General features: G+C 47.8%; 3 protein-coding genes across 3 annotated transcripts; 2 read left to right on the forward strand and 1 right to left on the reverse strand.

Moving 5' to 3' along the window:
• Nucleotides 1–1,319: 1,319 nt before the first annotated feature.
• On the forward strand, nucleotides 1,320–3,110 carry LY89DRAFT_578540 (MFS general substrate transporter; the record flags this gene model as incomplete). Its single annotated transcript, XM_018208949.1, has 2 exons — nucleotides 1,320–1,627; nucleotides 1,682–3,110. The coding sequence occupies 2 exons, from the start codon at nucleotides 1,320–1,322 to the stop codon at nucleotides 3,108–3,110; spliced, it is 1,737 nt and encodes a 578-aa protein (XP_018074798.1).
• A 1,122-nt stretch (nucleotides 3,111–4,232) lies between these two features.
• Nucleotides 4,233–5,528, forward strand: LY89DRAFT_771340 (alpha/beta-hydrolase; the record flags this gene model as incomplete). Its single annotated transcript, XM_018221880.1, has 1 exon — nucleotides 4,233–5,528. The coding sequence occupies exon 1, from the start codon at nucleotides 4,251–4,253 to the stop codon at nucleotides 5,526–5,528; it is 1,278 nt and encodes a 425-aa protein (XP_018074799.1). The 5' UTR covers nucleotides 4,233–4,250.
• Nucleotides 5,529–5,903: 375 nt separating this feature from the next.
• On the reverse strand, nucleotides 5,904–18,503 carry LY89DRAFT_640007 (polyketide synthetase). The gene is made up of 9 exons (XM_018211648.1): nucleotides 17,890–18,503; nucleotides 17,391–17,842; nucleotides 17,028–17,340; nucleotides 14,239–16,978; nucleotides 13,957–14,177; nucleotides 11,650–13,900; nucleotides 10,899–11,602; nucleotides 9,083–10,852; nucleotides 5,904–8,947 (listed from the first exon to the last, which is right to left on the reverse strand). Exons 1-9 carry the CDS (start codon nucleotides 18,434–18,436, stop codon nucleotides 6,045–6,047), a joined length of 11,901 nt encoding a protein of 3,966 aa, XP_018074800.1. The 5' UTR covers nucleotides 18,437–18,503; the 3' UTR covers nucleotides 5,904–6,044.
• Nucleotides 18,504–19,114: the final 611 nt, after the last annotated feature.

Genomic DNA, 19,114 nt, shown 5'->3' on the forward strand with positions numbered 1-19,114 from the left:
TCCATGCAGTCTGCCAGCTCCCGACCCCCGAAGTCTTGGATGTAGCCAGCCGGACGTCATTATAGGTTCAACAGGCTAAGCTCCATAAAGGATCCAGATGTAGGGTGCCGTGAGTCCAGTGAGTCCTATGCCATGCAGAAGTCAGATATTGCCAAGAAAGGCCATCCGTAAGCGCTATAGACAATACATAGATAGTGCTGCCGAGAGGTGCATGCCATGCATCAAAACCCCACCAGAGTTACAGCGCAGGAACATCCCATGCGTGGACCCCTCGCTCCGCTCATGTATTTACCCCTCAACCACCCGCCACTACTGTAAGCTTCACAGTGGAGCTGGGCGTGGCAATCCTGATAACGGCGCTTGCCGCTGTCAGGAATGCAATGGTCAACAGTTCGTACCACTTTGTAAGTAAACATGGAGCCAAATAGTCCGCCAATCGCAAAACGGCCGAGCTGCTATACAACAGATGAGGTTTCGAATCAAATGAGACCGCGGCCGACCAGGTGAAAGGTGCGTCGTATCGATGAGAATAGTGAATCTGAAGTGACTCGACGCAGCAACACATTCTGAAAATGAACGTTGCTTATTTCGTCGGCTGTCAATACTCTATACCGAGTGTTTGCTTATGTGGGGACTTAAGTGCTCAGCCCTCCTCGTACCTCGTACATCCACGTCTCGTTTCTCATTATCTGACATCTGCTCGTAAACTCCAGTAGGTCAGAACTGAATCAAAATATGCCGTCACCCAAACCTTTAGTGGTCTGTTTCCAGATTCTCACTCGACTTCGACTCTGGAGTAATACTGACATGATCTCTTGTATGGATGACTGAGTAGGACATTCAAAATAGTTTACGAGATGGTAGTCACTTAATATCAGCCTGCGCCTATCTAAGTCAATTCCGTGGCGTTTGGAAAGTCTCAAAGCAGCTGGTCTGCTCAAACTCTTATACCTAGGTGTGCTACTAACCTCGGGTCACGTGAACATGAATCTCTTGTTTTGCCAAAGGGTACCTAGGTACGCAGGTACTTGATGGCCTCTAGATTACGCATACAGCCTCCAAATTAGACGACTACCGGTATGTGGAATACTTTCACCCAACGAACGCCGAGCGGCGTTCGCGAATGCCGAACGCTAAGTGTTTTCGGCCTACATACCGACTACCGGTATTTCATATATGTAAAACTACGTTGAAATTTCCTTCTGTTTGATATAGCCATATTCAAGCAACTTGAACACTTATCTCATACCAAAATGACTTCAAATGTTGCGGCAGTTGCTGGCACGGTCGCCACTGCATCCGTGACAAACAATGATACAATGGTTCTTAATGAGCACCATGACAGCGTCGAAGCCGAATCTGAGCATAAAATACTACCCGACAATGCTGTTGAAAGCTCTACAAAAGAGGCAACTACTGATGAAAGTGACGAGGGAGGAGGCGTAAAGGATGTTCAGTCTACGAAGAAGACTTACAGATTTTACGCCATCATAGTTGCGCTCGCTTTCTCGGGTCTGTCAACTGCGTTGGAGGCAACAATCACGTCTACTGCACTGCCAACAATCATCGCGGACGTTGGTGGTGCTAACTTATATGTATGGGTTGTCAATGGATTCTACTTGACTCAGTACGTCGAGTTCGCCTCCCCTGAATTCTTGCGCCTCTAACATGTATTAAACAGAACCGCATTCCAACCATTCTTTGGCCAGATTTCAAACATCTACGGTCGTCGATGGCCAATGATCTTCAGCACAGCGGCCTTTGTTCTAGGAAGTGGTCTTTGCGGTGGTGCGTCAAATATCAATATGTTGATAGCTGGACGACTCATACAGGGCATTGGCTCTGGGGGAGTCAATGTTCTAATCGAGATAATTGTATGCGATATACTCCCTCTCAGAGAACGAGGGAAATACCTAGGTATCATGTTCGGTCTCATTGCTCTCGGCACGACACTGGGTCCAGTCTTTGGTGGACTAATTGTCCAATACACCTCGTGGCGCTGGGTGTTCTACCTCAATGTTCCCATCGGTGGAGTGGCTTTAGTCATTCATTTTGCCTTCCTCAGGGTCAAATCAGACAATACCCTAGACTACATGGCGCGACTGAAACGGATTGACTGGATCGGAAACGTTGTCTTTGTTCTCTCGATGGTCTCGGTTCTCATAGCTCTATCCTGGTCAGGAAGCACATATCCATGGTCGTCGTTCCGCGTTATCGTTCCACTTGTTATCGGCTTTTTAGGATTCGGTTTATTCGGGTTCTACCAGGCCTCCAAATACTGTATCAATCCGACAATGCCACTTCATCTCTTCTCCAACCGAACTTCAGCGATAGCTTTTGTCTTGACATTCCTCCACAGTCTTTCTGCGATCTCGGTCATCTACTTTCTTCCAGTCTACTTTCAGTCTGTACTGGCCTCTACACCTAGCCGCTCAGGGGTCGAACTGCTTCCGACAATTTTCTTTTTGATACCAGGTGCTATCGCTGCCGGAACCTTACTTTCGAAATTCGGTCGCTATCGTCCTATCCAGCACGCCGGATTTGCCCTCATGATTGTTGGATTTGGACTCTTGACACTGCTGAAAGCCAATCCAACAACAGCGCAATGGGTTGGCTACCAACTCGCCAATGCGGCCGGCACAGGCCTTGTTCTACCTGTACTTCTTCCGGCTGTTCAAGCATCTCTCACAGAGGATGACACCGCACTTTCAACTTCAACTTGGGCCTTTGTCAGAAGCTTTGGGCTTATCTGGGGTGCCACTATTCCAACAGCTGCTTTCAATAACCGCTTCAACACGCTTCTGTACAGAATTACCGACTCTGCGGTTGCGCAGCAACTCGCAAACGGGGCGGCGTATGAGCGTGCTACGAAAAGCTTCATGGATGCGATCACCGATCCAGTCACGCGTGCACAGGTTGTATCTGTATATGTGGACTCGATCAAGACAGTGTGGTTTGTTTCCATGTCTTTTGCAGCGTTGGGTTTCCTACTGGTAATTATCGAAAAGGAAATCCCACTCAGGAAAGAGCTTGACACCAAGTTCAGCATAGAGGAGACAGTTAAATCCAAGAATTCCGATCCTGAGAATTCAGCATCTAAAGTAGGTTAAAGATGCTGGAATGGTTCTGTGTTCACGGGCTCTTATATAAGGTTTCGATTTGCCTAGGGCACATTTCACACGAGGATTGTACATTTTCTAATTTCGCAAACGTATTGTGAAGAGATATCTAGAGATGTTAGGTATTCTTCTCACACCTGTATTAATATTGTAATCAAAACGATGTGGATCATCTCGATAATTTCAAGTGTTGTGGCATGTTCTTGGAACCCCCTTGGTCCTCCGGCGCACTAGAGCATTCAATGGCAGCAGAACTTCCTTGGACGTATTCTAAGGCCACAATTTGGTTGAATTAGTGGAGCTGACCATTATCAGATAGATGTGACGGATTATGATATTTCACTAGAAGCTGCTGGTTGTTCCCGTCTGGGTAATGCAGCGAAGAACAGCCAAGGTATTGGCAAACCTCAACCGAATCACCTGAAAACTTGGCAAGTGTGTAAACCATTTCCTAATGCGATTTTCCTAGCATGTTCTGTATTACAAGCCTGATTTCCTGAAAAGGGCAATGTTTGGGCCTGCATCGTATACCGAAGTGGCTGACTACGAGGAAGGAGCTGAAACCCAACTGCTGCAAGAGTTGGCATGTGAAGCTAGGCACGCTTTTATCCTTGTGAAGTGATCCTTCAAACTTTATTTTTTAGTATGAAGGAAGGAAGGCTTGACGCCACATTCTGTCGACCATCGGCGAAAGGACTCAAGACGTGACCGAGCCGGTGGAGGTAACAGATTGGGATAAGACGCCGTCTGGGCCAAGGAAAGACAGGACACAATGACAAAGATCAACGCCGTTCAATTGAGGCCGCGTACAGCAACGTGGAAGAAGTCCCGAATGACCAAGGCTCCGATTTGCATAAGTCCCGACTTACACATCTGAAATTTCGGTTGCGGAGTAATTAGCCCGACTCAAACACAGTAATCCAACTGCATGTTTGGGATAGTCATTCGAGGTGTGGTGATACCAAAAATCAACATGAGTGACTGAGTAACTTTCTATTGTCGCTCGACAACAAAATTGAATGGAATATGGAAGTGTCCACCCGTACAGAAAAGTGGCAATTCTCTTAACAATATCTCATCCACTTCATGACAACTCTTGATATCCTGATTTATTCTAAATCCATTTTAATCATGTTCACATTTCTCAATTCGTTCATGTTCGATTTCGAACTGACCCGAATCCTCGGTAGCACATCAAGCGGCGGATGCGACGCTGGCGAGTTCAAGAGCGCCGTGGGCAAGATCAAGAAGCACGATGCTGAATCTTGGTATCGAGCATGGAAAGAGCAAGGAGAACGAGCAAAGAAGATCGGTGACGAAGCCGCGAAAGCTGGCTTCAAGATACTGGCAAGGAACGCCTACCTCCGCGCATCGAATTACTTTCGGGCAGCGTCATATATGTTTAGCAACGATGATACCAGAGTAATACCCTTCTCCGAGAAATCGATCAGGAGTTTCCAGAGAGCAACTGCCCTGATGGATGGCGAAGTCTTGTCAGTGGAGATTCCGTACGAGAAAGGCTTCAGTCTTCTGGGATACCTTTATCTCCCTCCTCAAGAAGCGCGATTGCCTGGCAAGACTCCAGTGGTCATGTATCTTGGTGGAGCTGATTCGACAAAAGAAGAGTTGTACTTCTTGTTCGGACATTCTGGACCTCCACTGGGGTACGCCATCCTTTGCTTCGAGGGCCCAGGTCAAGGCTTGCTTCTGAAAAGGTCGAAACTTCCGCTTAGGCCCGACTTCGAAGTTGTGGCAGGAATAGCCTTAGATTTTCTCGAGAAATTATCTGAATCACGGCCAGATTTGACGTTGGATCTTGGAAGAATTGCTGTCGCGGGAGCGGCGACTGGTGGTTATTTTGCGCTTCGCTCAGCCACGGACTCACGTATCAAAGCATGCGTAGCCATTGACCCATTTTTCAGCTTATGGGATCTAGCTCTGACCCGTGCTCCTGAGTCGTTTATTAAGCTGTGGGATAGAGGGTGGGTTCCCGATGGAATCTTTGATTGGTTAACAGAATTGTCATGCAAGATGGATTTTCAGGCAGGTTGGGAGATGATGCTGGGCAAAAGCAGTATGGGAGTTGAGAAGCCTACCGCTATGCTCAGACGATTCAAAGAGTTCTCTTTGGAATCGAAAAAGTATGGGAAGATCTTGGACAAGATCACATGTCCTGTCTTTCTTACTGGTCCTGGAGCTGGGCGTGAGATGTATGCATCAGCAGATGATAGCACATTAAAGATCCACAGATTGATCACAAAGGTATCAGAGAACAACAAAAGAGTGTGGGTTCCAACTGATGTCGCGGATGGTGGTTTGACAGCGAAGATTGGAGCCTGGGCACTGTTGGCGCAGAAGAGCTTCGAGTTTCTGGACCAACATTTTGAGATTAGGAGGAAAAAACTATGATCCAATAAATAAAAGCCAAAAGATATTCATGTGCTCGCTAGTTATATTTGTGTCAGTTATATTTAGCTTCTTCTATTACTCGAGAGAACGACTAGAAGCATTAAATTTTATCTAACATTTGCTGCAACAGTCTGTTGGAAGTCTCTCTCCTTAGTCTATATCTCTCGATTCGCTTTTGAAGTAAATTCCACACATGTACATTGCTAATCCTGATATTAATCATCAGCATTAAGGATACGTACAGCAAGTTGAGAGTCTCACAGACTCAGGTGAAGATGCTGGCAACGTTTAGCACAGTATTTGGCTGTCACAGTACATGTGGCAAAGAGATATCTTAAGAATTCAATATGATCGATAAATTTATCTAACTATAAAGGAAGGAGATATATAATCCATGAACGACAGCCTAGCTTTACTTCCGACTAAAAGGAGGAAAACGCCGAAAACATCCCCAACGACAAAAACCCAAGCAATGGTATCCAAATCAATACGTTTGTGAGTCTATTGTGTTGAAGCTCACTTCAGTAACAGTTTCTGTCCAATTTGTAGGCCTTGACCCTTATCTGCCGAACGCAAAAATTCGCCCACCAAAGGATTCATGCCCTTCTGGACGGCTTTGTCCACCCAGTCCTGCATTGAGAGAGACTCCCATCGACTTCTCTGATCGGCGCTCAGGAATTCCTTGATGGATTTCGCTGGAATCACTTTCTCGCCTGCGTGGTGCAAGTACTCCACATTATTCCTAGCGCCATTGACTGGGTCCTCTTGCAAGACAGAGTCAACGATGCCAGTTGCGGCGTTCTCAAGGCTAATAAGATCCACATAGCCTGTCCATTGGTTGGATTCCGGGAGCGCCTTGATTATGGACGAAAACTTGAGCACGTTGGATACAATGTCGGTTTCTCCTGCCTGATTCCGAGTGATCGATGAAGGACGGTGAATGAAGGTAGGAAGACCAAGTTGCTTATGTACCTTCTCGAGGAATACTTCACTTGACCATTTCGATGCCGCGTAACCATCGGCGAACGACGGACCAGGTACGAATTTTGCGAGTGATTCAGGAGCCAGAAACTCTGTCTTGCTCAATTTCCCTACTGTTCCGGTGGAAATGAAGTGGAACGGAACTTGGCGTGGAAGAGCAAGCTTGACAAGTTCCTTTGTAGAACCGAGATTGGGGACCCTGAGAGAGCTGTAGGTCTTCAGAAAAGAGACGTCGGCACCGTTGTGGATGATCGCATCCGCTGCGTCGAAGATTGAAGCTGCCTCTACATCTGATAAACCGCATCGTGGGAGAGACAGATCTCCATAATGTACGACGACTTTCTCGGAATCTGCAAATTCTGCCAACTTGTCACTGTTGCGTATGGCAATGCAGTGTATTCTCTCCACTCCAGGGGCCTCAACCAGGAGCCGGAGTATGTAGTTACCCAGAAAGCCTGTGGAGCCGGTAAGGACGATAGTTCTAGGACTTCGATTGCTTCGTACTGAGATCGGTCGTAAATTGAGCCTCGAAAAGTCGTGCGGGACTTCAGTTTCGATCTCCCAGTTAATCTCAGTGGCTTTACCAACAGAAAGATCTTGGATCGTTGTTGCCATGGCACCTAGGGTGCTATGTTCAAAGAGCCGGATCAATGGAAGGCCCACCTGGAACTTCTGCTTCACACGCTCTCTAAGTTCGATTAGAAGCATCGAATTGCCACCGACATGGAAGAAGTCCGAGGCTTCATCAATGGTGTGGATATCTGCCATCTGTTGTGGCAATACTTCTTCCCAAACCTGGACTAATTTGGATTCCGTCACTGTCAGCTCTCTTTCCGGATGTGTTCTCTCTGACGAGGTTGGAATCGGAAGCTTTTGAAGAGCTTGTCTATCGATCTTTCCAGAAGAATTCAGTGGCATGGAGTCGATTGCAATGATAGCCGCAGGGCGCATGTACTGCGGTAGGGGAAGGGAGGAGGACAATAGCCGAAGAAACTCTCCCTCGTTTCCCATCGAAGCGCTTGGCGATAGAACGGCATGAGCGACGAGAAATTTCGGGTCTCCACGAGGCGTGACAATGACTTCTGTCACTTCTCCCTTGGCAGTCTCCAGGATTGACTGCTCGATGTCCCGCATTTCAATGCGAAGGCCTCTGAGCTTGACTTGTGTATCTCCTTCAATGCGGCCGAGAACCTCTAGAGTACCATCAGATAGGAGTCTTCCCTTATCTCCAGTTCGGTACATTCTGTCCCAACCCCTCTTCGTAGCAAACGAGGTGGGTTGAGGGTCCTTCAAGAACTTTTCTCTGGTCTCGTCGGAATTGTTGAGGTATTGCTTAGCCACACCCGCACCGGCAATGAAGATTTCGCCGGGAAATCCAATTGGCAAAGGATTCGAGCTTTCGTCCATGATGTAGATAGCATAGTTTGGAAGAGCTCGTCCAGCTGGTATGTGTTGGCTATCTGAATTGTCCAGACTGACTTCCAACTCATTTGAGGACATTGAGCCTTCCGTCGGGCCATATGCATTGAAGGCGTGGAGTTGATGTTCGAAATGGCCGTTCAGAGATCGAAACACATGCAGAAGCTCTGTCGAGAACTGCTCGCCACCGGCCGTGGCATATCGCCACCATTTGCTCTGGAAAAGATCGGTGTAGCCGTGTCGGAACCACGAAAGATATTCAGATGGAGTTGCACTGGTGTACGTAATTTTCTGTTCCAGCAGAATCTTGGCTACAGCAACTGGGTCTTTGCGAACAGCTTCAGGAACGATGACAAGCGTCCCTCCATGAGACAAAGCTATGAATATCTGGTTCAAAGACATATCAAAGCCCACTGAACTTTGCTGCAGAACTGTTTCGATTCCAAAGCCATGTCTTTCGGTCAGGGCCTCCAAGTGGTTGCGTAAGCTGCCATGGGATAGAACAACACCTTTGGGCACTCCCGTACTACCACTGGTAAAAAGTATTGCAGCTGGGTCGCTGGGACTGATAGTAACAGCGCGGGTGGCGATCTTTTCATTGGGCAGATTGGAGACATTGAAAACGATGACGGATGGTAAAAGTCCTAAGCTGCTGATTTGATCAAGTGTCGAGCCATTTGCGAGTAATGCAGAAGGTTTGCACTCCGCAAGTATCACACAGAGCCTGGCTTGAGGAATAGTACTGTCAAGTGGAACATAAGTGGCCCCGATTCGCAAGATAGCAAGCAGGGAGAAGACGAAGTGGGGTGAGGCCTCTTGATAAACCGCGACAACCGATCGTGGTGTTATGTTTGCATGGAGCAAAGCAGATGATATCTGATTAACTTTTGCATCAAGCTGCTGGTATGTCCATGATTTGCCACTCGTCTCCTGCAAGGAAATTTTGTCAGGATGCTCTGCAATCATCTGGTCGATGCGGTGTGCCAAGGTTTCCGGCCACTTGGAATGCATAACAGGTCCTGCAAGACCGAATTAGTAACCCTATCCCGTACATTTTATAGAGTAAAACGACTTAAAACCACAGGACATCGAGAGAGTACACTTTTGGTATAAAATTGAAACTAATTAAGACATTTGCAGGCAAGAGGATTTACCTTGGCCAAGCCGAATAGCATTGCTAATGTCTTGCTTCGAAAACAGTGAGACCTCTTGTAGTATCCGATTGTAAGAGCCCGAGAAATCTCCCAGGAGCTTGAGATACATGTCGAGCACTCGCTCAGTATCGTTTTCGGAATATAGCTGTTTCTGCAACATGAAAATTATGCGAGTATCGGCTCCGGGATTCTCGATAATGTCCAGAGACAAATCATACCCAGCCCTCGGAAGGGATATGTCCTTTGTCGTGCCCGTAGCATTGTCAAAAGTTCGTCTCTCACTGACCCCCTGGCGATAATTGATGAATGCCTGGAAAAGCGGACTGTAAGCGGTCGACCTCTCGCAGTCGAGGTTGTCAAGCAGGATATCGAATGGTAGTCTTGAGTTGGACATTGCTAGATAAGCTTTCCTTCGGGTGTCTTTCAGAACACCTTCAAAGGACTGCTTGTCGTCTAGATGAAATCTCAGTGGAAGGAGATTGAGATACATTCCGATACTCTTGGCGACTTGATCGTTCCAACGATTGGCATCTGCCATCCCGATGCAAACATCGCTATTGCCAAAGAGCTTGAACAATAACACCTCAAATACTCCTAGATAGAAATGAAAAACGTTCGCTTTCGATTTGTGGCAGGTGTCTTGGATCTGCTTCGCGAGTTTAGAATCGATGCTACGACTCACAGAAGTGTGTTGATACGCCGTGAGCGTCGTGCGATTCTTCGTAGCGGTGAACGGGAGCAACAGGAGAGGTGCAGGTGGGTTCGCGAATTCTGACTTCCAGTACTTGATCTCCTCTTGCATTGCACCGTGTGCAATTTCTTGGCGTAGTTTCTCTGAGTAATCAGAGTATTGATAGACTGGTTCCGAAAGATTCTGACGACTGTAGGCTTTTTGTAAGTCATCTAAGAAAACCTCTAAGCTGATACCATCCATGATGATATGATGCGACCCGACGAGGAGGAAACTCTCTCTGGGACTTGCGCTAAGGTGGATAAGTCGCATACATTCGCCATGCTCAATATCGTAAACGTGGTTCCGGAGGCGTTCAAACTCTTGGGCGACTTGAGACTCATCAGTAATGACAATTTTCTCTAAGTACAAGCGGGATGTTTCGGATATGGCTTGCACGGGTTTCTGGCTCTCGTCGATGAAGAAGGCAGTGCGCAACGCTTCATGGCGGGCTGAAATCTTTCGTACCGCACTCGCAAGACTGTCAATTCTAATTGTGCCTTTGATGGAGACGGAAATGGTGTTGTTTGCCGTGGTTTGATCTTCCATCAAATGTTTGAGAAACCAGAATCTTGACTGGCCTGGAGATATTGGGAGAATCTTCTCGAAGCTGGTCTGTGAACCGTCGTTGAGAGAAGTAGCAGATGAGTCTTCCTTGTCTTGATCGTCGCCTATCTGGCTAGTCTCCGCACTGTTCTTCGGGCTACTGGGTGCCGAAGAAACTGGTTCTGGCGTTGGCTTCGCTACGACAGGGGCATCCGGTGCAACAGGTGCTGAAACCTCGGAGGATTCGCCTCGATTCGGAGTCAATCCAAAGGGCATGTTTTCAATCGCGTACTCAACCAGCTGTGTAACTGAACCTCCTGACAAGACCTTAAAGACAGGTATGTCGGTCTCAATTTCCTTCAGGAACCAGGAGCGTATTTCGACGGCAACTAGCGAGTCAATCCCGAGATCATCTGTTGCAGAAGATAGAACTTGAGATTTTTCGGTCTCAGGCGGAATTTGAAGAGCGACTTGAAGTTTCAGGAAGAAGGCGTCTATAAACATTAGCTTCATTTTGCAAGTTACTGATAATAGGCTCACCTTGTACAATCTCCAGAATATCTTCCGCCGTAGTTGCTTCAAGCAGCCTGACCTTGGTAGAAACAGCGGCGCTTTTCTTTTCCGCCTTTTTGTCCCCTCCCTGGTCTGATTGAAGACAGTGCTGGAATCGTGGAAACTTCGTCCATGCAGGTGCAATCTTGCCGCCCAACTTGAAAGTCTCTAGTGCCGTCACAACCTCGGGAGTCCGTCCAGAGAGTGGATGTGATGCTAGAACCGCTTCGCCAAAGCACAAATGGAATTGACGTTCTGCAATCAACATGAAGCCACTCTTCCGGAGGGCAGCGAAAATCGATTCCTGAAATCCACGATTGATGTATCCCACACCTATGACTGGTCCAATGTGGAAGATTGAACCTGCTAATCCTTTTCGCCGCCTTTGCGACGCCAACGAGGCCATAAACATGTTCGCGGTGGTATATGCGGATTGCCCACGATTGCCGGCTATGGCCGTCGAGGAAGAGAAAAGGACAAAGAAGTCCAAAGAAGAGTCTTGGAAAAGCTCGTCGAGGTGAACAGCTCCTTTGACTTTTGGTTGTAAAACCTTGTGCATCTTTTCGAAGGGCATCTCGAAGAACGAGATATCGTCGAGAACCATTGCACCATGAGCGATGCCTGCGATCGGTGGAAAGTTCTGGCGGATTTGATTGACAAGCGTAGCAAGCGCTTCCTTGTCGGTGATATCACTTCATCATGTCAGTCTCTCGTTAATCGTCGAGGCATTGCAACTTACTTTGCAAATATCTCCACTCTTACTCCAACCTTTGCGAGCAGTTCTATCCACTGAGCATCGATTTTGGGGGTACGACTTGTCAGTACCATATTTCGGGCACCGTGAGATACCATCCAGTCACAGATAGACTGAGCTAAATCACTCGTGAGTCCAAACAATACATATGTCCTGTCACCCTTGAAATTGACCTGGCTGTCAACTGTGGATACCTGGACGGGAACTCCTGTTGTTATGGCGCTCCAATCAACAATGGCTGGTATAGCTTCAGATCGGCCAGTCAACTGCTCCAATCCAATGGAAGGTAACGAAACCAACTGATTAGGCTTCAGAGTATCCCTTAAAGCTCGCTGCACTGCACCATTAAACTTTTGACTCAAGGCGGCAATAGAGAAATTCCGAGCATGCTGTAGTGCCTGAATTCCAGTAATTGTCGTTCGAAGACATAATCCGGGCAGAGAAGATGCAATCAAGGGACCATTTTGACCGTTTTGGTCGCTCGTTGAGCAGTCAATAAAGACCGAGACGCGAGCAGGCAACGAGGACTGGATTAGTCTTTTAGAAGAGTACGCATCTATCCTGATCCATGACTTATCGGTTGGAGTTGGTGACGAGGTGGTGAAAAACACGGTGATGTTTCCGTCTGACGCGGATTCAACGATGCTTGATGCAATTTCAAGGGAAGGCTCGTGAAGGAGTAGAATCGAGTCTCTCTGGCAGACTGAGAGCATATTTTCGGCCTGTAACTTGATGTCCAACTGGGTCAAGAACTCGGACTCCTTGCCCGTGGGAAGCTCGATCTCCAGCACTTCCTCCTTGGAAACCAGGGCATAGGAGCCGTTATTTCTCGAAATTGCGACGACTGGTTTCCCTGTCGCTTCACTGGTACCAAGTACCAAGTACGATGGAGAAAGAGGTGTTGTAAACACCGGCATCAAAAGTGAATGACTGACTTTTATAAGAACTTTAGCGTCAGCGACCAATGCTTGTGGATCGAGCATTTCTGCAGCGAGAAAGTCATCGACTACCAGATTCCGTCTCGAGGCACCAACAGAGAGGTTGACTGGGACAGTATGCGGGTCTACCGTTTCGACAACCGTTCGCTTGGAAGCATTGTATCGATCGTTCAAGGCAGTACTGTGGTAGACACGAGAAAGCATGAGTTCGCCATTTTCATAGGCAAGCTCATGCTCATTTGTCCACAAGACATTTTCGAACTGGCCATCTTTCTCCCAGGAATCGCTCTGACGTAGACGTAGTAGTGCTTCCAGAAGCTGTCTAGGATTGGGCTTAACGCCACTTTCCAGATCAAGGAATTGCAAGACGAGGTCGGGATTTTCTAAGACCAAGCTTCGGCCAAGCCCGACTGCCATGTTCATATATGGGTCTTCTCCCCTGCATCCTTGTGTGATCCACAAGATGATTCTTTGCGTTTCGAAGAGTCTCTGCATGCCCTGTAGCGTCTTCTCCGAGAGTCTCTTGAAGACAGGTTCATCCAGATCCGTAAGGCATAGTATCGCGCTTTTCGTCGAGATTTTCGAGGAATCGACGTCGCCAAGCGTCTTGAAGACGGTGTGTCGAATGTTTGATGGCTTTATCAGTCCAACGATATGATCGATAAGTTGAGCGGAGCTCAAGGTTTGACCTCCAATGAGCACTAAGTCCCACTCATCGGCTCCTTGTATACTGCCCAAGGAAAGTGGTTCACGGAGTAAGGCGATGCGATCGTCGACAGCTTGCGAGACAATAACAGCTAATGGAAAAGGGGTCGCATCTTCGTCGGTTGTAGAAGAGTCCACACCAGAGAAGCCACTTTGAAGAAGCAGTCTGTGCCACTCAGGCGTTGACACACATGGCGATAACTTTCGGCCATCATCTTGACCAACCCACCAACCTGGCAGAGCACACATCATAAATCCTTGTCTAGTCACATCATTGTTGGAGACCTCTTGAATGATCAGATATCCGCCAGGTTTCAAGAGTCGTCGCGTGTTCATCAGAGTTCGCTGGAGATCGGCCGTCGCATGAAGAACCAACGAGGCGACCACGAGGTCATACGAATGCTCTTCATAACCTTGCTCCGTGATATCCTTCTCAACATTGAGAGGCTTGAAAATCATCTTATCTCCAACGGAACTAAAGACCTCCTGGGCAGTCTCAAAGAATCCCGTTGAGATATCCGTGAAGGTATATGCAGAGAATGATTGACCAATTTCTCCCATGATCATTTTGGTAGCTCCACCAGTTCCCGCCCCTATCACAGTGTTAGTTTGTTTAGTAGGTATAGTCATAAGGACATAAAACTCTTACCAATTTCGAGAATCTTCATCCGAGGATGGCGATGTACAAGTTGTTTCACAGTCTTGCCGAGGAAGGTTGAGAACTCTTTCAGACCCATTCCAATCTCGTAGAAGCGATCTAACAAGCCATCCTTGGTTAAATGCTCAAGGATCGTCGTTTGACCTCTAAGAACAGCAGGTAAGTTGTCGCCTACAGCGCAGGCGAGCTGCATGTCAACCCTATTCGCGAATCTAGCTCATCATCAGCATCTTTCAAATGCAATCTGCGGACTACAACAATTTGAGGACTTACTTAGCTTTCTCACTTGCTACATCATCTGCTGAGTCTTCTAGCCACTTCTTCTGAGCAGATTGTCTCGTTCCCACTTGAATAGTCGCAAGCACGTCAGTGAACCAGTTAAACATGCAGTGAAAGTGCCACTCCAGGTCCATGGTCCTGCGGTCAGCTTCTGGAAAGAGAGTGACTATCTGTTTCATGTAGTTAATAGCGACTCTCTCCATGGCGTAAGCAAATTCGTAGTCTTCCGCAGTTGCTCTCTTGCCGCCCATTGCAAGCTCAGCATTCGGAGAAGCCACGCCCCACACGTGCTCGGTAAACATCGGGGTATCAGTGTCTGCAGTTGGCTCGGCAAAAGCGACAACCTTGATTCCTTCAAATTGAACTAGACCAGTTCCGTCGCTTGCGTAGATATCAACATCTCCATGCAGCTGTTTCGTAGTGAGAGGGTTTGCGGTCAACTGGGCACAAGACGCCACATTTGTCTCCAGCACGATATCCTGCTTGCAAAGGCCAACATTGACGCGGAAAGTCTTGATTCCGGTCGGAACGTGGAGTTGCTCGAAGCTACCGTCACCAGGCCAGCAGTAGGCTAGGAATATTCCTTGTAGGGCAGAATCCAACAGAGCTGGATGTAGCAACATTTGGTCGGGTTCGTCGTCTTGCGGAGGTACTCGTATGTTGCTTGAGGAGAAGTTTAGCGTCCTCTTGATAGACGAGAGGGCTTTGAAATGTCCGCTGTAGTTATAACCCAAAGGTTCCAGGGAGGAAAAGAAACGCTCCACTGGAATGTCGGTGAGATTTGGAAGATCTGGCTTCCGAGACGGGAGCCATCGCGAAGAAGTTTCACCTGTCGTGACGATGACTTTGCCGGTTGCATGGGTTGATAATTGCTCAGTGTCCGTATTGCTACATGCATGGTAAGTGAACGAAGCCGAATAACTGTTGCCACCATCTTTAGTTATTTCACTCAAGGTAAAGACGGTCTCGATGCCCCCGTCATCGTCTCTGAAAACAAGGGGCTTGCCAAGACTGAAGTCTTTCACTTCAATGACTGCAATGTTCTCGTTGGGAGCCAGGAACTTCGCAGCTTCCACGGCAGTTGAAATGTACGCAGTTGCTGGGTATATGACTTGTCCCTGAAGCTGATGGCCTCGGACCCAAGGAAGTTCACTAAGGCGAAGTATATTCCTCCATCTGATTTCTTGCTCCATAAGGTCTGTTGTCCTTGAGCCAAGGAGTGGATTCGGAATATTTTTCTGGTTGAGGAAGGCTTTGGATGTCCGAGATCCATGCCAAAAGAGCTTTTCGTGGTCCCAATGATAGGTTGGAAGATTGTTGATGAAGTTCCTATTCTTGTGTCCCGTTGCTAGGAAATCAAATCGACCAAAGTCTACTATCGAAGAAGAAAATTGAGACCAAAGGTAGCCTAGAGCGTTGGAGAAAGACTCGACATCGTCTTTTCCCCGAGATAAGAGACCCGTATAGGAAATAGCTTCTTTCTGAAATTCCTGGAGAGTCTGTAGTGCAGGGCCCTTCAGTGTTGGGTGGGGGCCCACCTCGATTGCAATATCAAAGGCATCTCCTGTAGATGTAGCCGATTCAACTGCATGCGAGAACAGAACAGGTCGGACCATGTTTTCTGCCCAATATTGTCCCGCCAAGTCTTCGTCCGCATGCATCTCTCTGTTCTCGTAGGTACTGGACAGCCATTTACAGCCGTTCGTTGCCGGTTGGGGCTTAATGCCGGAACACTTCAGTGCTTCGACATATCCCTTCGCACAAGGAATCATATGTGAAGAGTGATATGCCATGTCAACTTTCAATATCCTGGCAAACTTTTTCTCGTCATCAAGAATTTCTTTAGCCTGTTCAATGGCATCGCGATCCCCCGAAATCGTGATACTGGAGGATGAGTTGATGGCAGCGACACTCAACCGCCCGTGAAACATTGGAAGATTGCACAGTTCGTTGGCATCGTCCACGGATGTTCCAACGGCCATCATACCTCCGCGTCGGTCAGATGGTGTAAGATTTGTAAAGTATCCTCGGTAATAGGCGATTTTGACAGCTTCTTCTCGGGTGATGTGACCGGCAGCGTAAGCCGCAGCAATCTCTCCTGATGAATGACCAACAACCGCCTGAAATCTCACGCCTGCGCTGCTGAGAAGATCATATAATATGACTTGAATCACAGTGCAGAGAGGCTGCGCAACAACAGCCTTATCAAGACGAGATTGAGAAGCATCACACGTAAGTTCATCCATCAATGACCATGCAGGTCGCTCTGCTTCGGGTAGCTTCTGAAGCATCGCATCCAATTCCTGGACGGTTTTCTTGGCATATGGAGAATTCAGAATCAACTCTCTACCCATAGTTGCCCACTGCGCGCCTTGACCCGTGAATACGCCGAGGATGCGAGTTGGATTTGAGAGTGCTTTTGAACGTACTCCGACGTTGCCATTGCTCCGAAGGAGCTCATCGATCTTTGCACAGAGATCTGGTGCCGATTTTGCTGAGATGCTTGTCCTGACAGTATGTTCACTTCTCCGAGCATAAAATGTATAAGAGAGGTCTTGAAGACTGGTTTGTGGGCGAATTCGAAGATATTCCGCATAGTCGGTTAGAATTCCTGTCAACGACTTCTCCGATGCAGCCGAAAAATTGAATGGAGTAAATTGGCGTATAGGAGCAACTTCATTGATAGTTGTGGGCGACGGGACAAAGTTCTCGATGATGACATGCGCATTAGTTCCTGAAGCTTGTCAAACCTTTTACTCTCAGAGCAGATGTTTATCACTTACCTCCAAACCCAAAACTGTTACAACTAGCACGACGGGGAACACCTTCCTCTAGCTTGGGCCAGGGCTTTGGACTTGCCAATATCTCAAGGTTGGTGTAAAATGGCTCTATAGCAGGATGAAGCGTGTTGAAAAGCATGTTGGGCGGGATAATGCCATGCTGGACTGCCAGCGAAGCTTTGAGGAGGCCTGCTAATCCTGCAGTCCCCTCGGTATGACCAATTACGGTCTTTATAGAGCCAACATAGAGTGGATCGCTATCTTCTGAAATACGCTCGCCTGGGTGAAAGAAAGCTTTACTAATGGCTTCAGCTTCCTACAATAATCAGGTTAGAATGTAGTCAACCGTTGTTGGTGAGTAATTACCTTTGGATCACCTGCTGCAGTGCCGGTGCCATGCGCTTCGAAATACTGACATCGTTGGCGGGGGTCTCTTGGGTCCAAGCCGGCCTTTGCATAGGTCTTTTCGATGAGATCTGCCTGTGCAACAGAGCTAGGCATCGTTATACCTTTCGTCCGACCATCTTGGTTGATGCCAGACTCCCGGATAATGCACTCAATATTGTCGCCGTCTGCAATCGCAGAACTGAGACGCTTCAGGACTACACTCGCGACACCTTCACCGCGAGCATATCCAGTGGCATTGACATCCCACATACGAGAGCGACTGTCTGCCGACAACATGTGTAGCTTGCTGGCGCCGACGTATTGCAGAGGACCGAGAATAAGATTGGCTCCGGCTGCAACTGCAACATCCGAATCACCACTCCGCAGCAACTGAACTGCCTGGTGCACAGCTACCAAACTGGACGAACAGGCTGGAGCGCTGTTAGTAAGCTATAAGTCAGGTTTCAACAGCACTTACCCGTATCAATTGTCATACTGGGCCCATGCCAGTCGAAAAAGTACGAGATGCGGTTAGACATGATGCTGCGTGCATTTCCTGTCGGAGTGTAGGTTGGCAGAGAATTCATATCGCTGTTTATGTGGTCGACGTAGTCGGCACACATCAATCCAACATAAACTCCAGTTTGAGAACCGGCTAAAGACTCAATCGATATGCCCGCTGCCTCCAGCGACTCGTAGACTGATTCCATGAGCAGACGCTGCTGTGGATCAATCGCATGCACTTCTACAGGCTTGATATTGAAGAAACCAGCATCAAAGTGACGGTGGTCTTCCTCAAGGAAGTAGGACTCCCTGACGTCTGTTGTTCCATGATGAGACGGATTCGGATGGTAGAATGTCTCTGGATTGAAACGGCTTTCAGGTATCTTGGTGAGAAGATCTCGTGGCTTGAGCAGAAGCTCCCAAAGCTTTGATGAACTGCTCGCAGAGCCTGGAAATCGGAAACCACTTCCAACGACTGCAATAGGCTCTCCACCACTGCCATGAATGTCCTGAGCGCTCATGATGATTGTGGTAACCTGTTGCAAAGGTGTCTAGCAAGGTTGTTGAAGCTAGGAGTGTATAGTAAATGAGAGACAGGAGGATGCGACTGTGTCAAACAGAATTGCAGATAGTCTCAACAAAAGCATAGTCATGTCAAGATGACCCTTCCCAATTAAACAACAGTATTGCCTCAGGAACAGCGACGTACTAGGAAAATGCCGATCTTACTCTTTGGGGCTCTACACATTCGGAGTAACAAAGCATTCTTTCGATTTCGGGCTTATCGCAAAGCTTGCTGAAGAGAATCAAAGCATGGGATGCGCCACGTGATCGCTGTCGAAAAGGAGTTGGGATTTCCTAAGCGAAAGAAAAAAGGGGCACATATTTCGGGAGTTTATGGAAGGCAAACTCCCGAAAATCTCGAAATTCGGGAATACCAGTCAGCCGCAATTCACAGAACGTCAGCGGCCATTTTCTCATTCGTTCTAGTTCGACAATGTTCCAAACTGAAAGTGTTCTTGGGCCTTGCCCATCTATTAGAGGAAGAGTACGAAGAAGGGTAAAGACAACGAAAGGTTGTTGAAGTGAGAAAGGAGGTTGGAGAGGATCTGCGGCTTGAAAACACCGAAGCTTGGCGCTAAAATAAACGCGGGGCTACTGCGCACAGACCACTAAAAAGTGCTTCCAAGGGCGCTGTA

The sequence above is a fragment of the Mollisia scopiformis genome (assembly GCF_001500285.1).
Source record: "Mollisia scopiformis unplaced genomic scaffold LY89scaffold_6, whole genome shotgun sequence".
Taxonomy (NCBI): domain Eukaryota; kingdom Fungi; phylum Ascomycota; class Leotiomycetes; order Helotiales; family Mollisiaceae; genus Mollisia; species Mollisia scopiformis.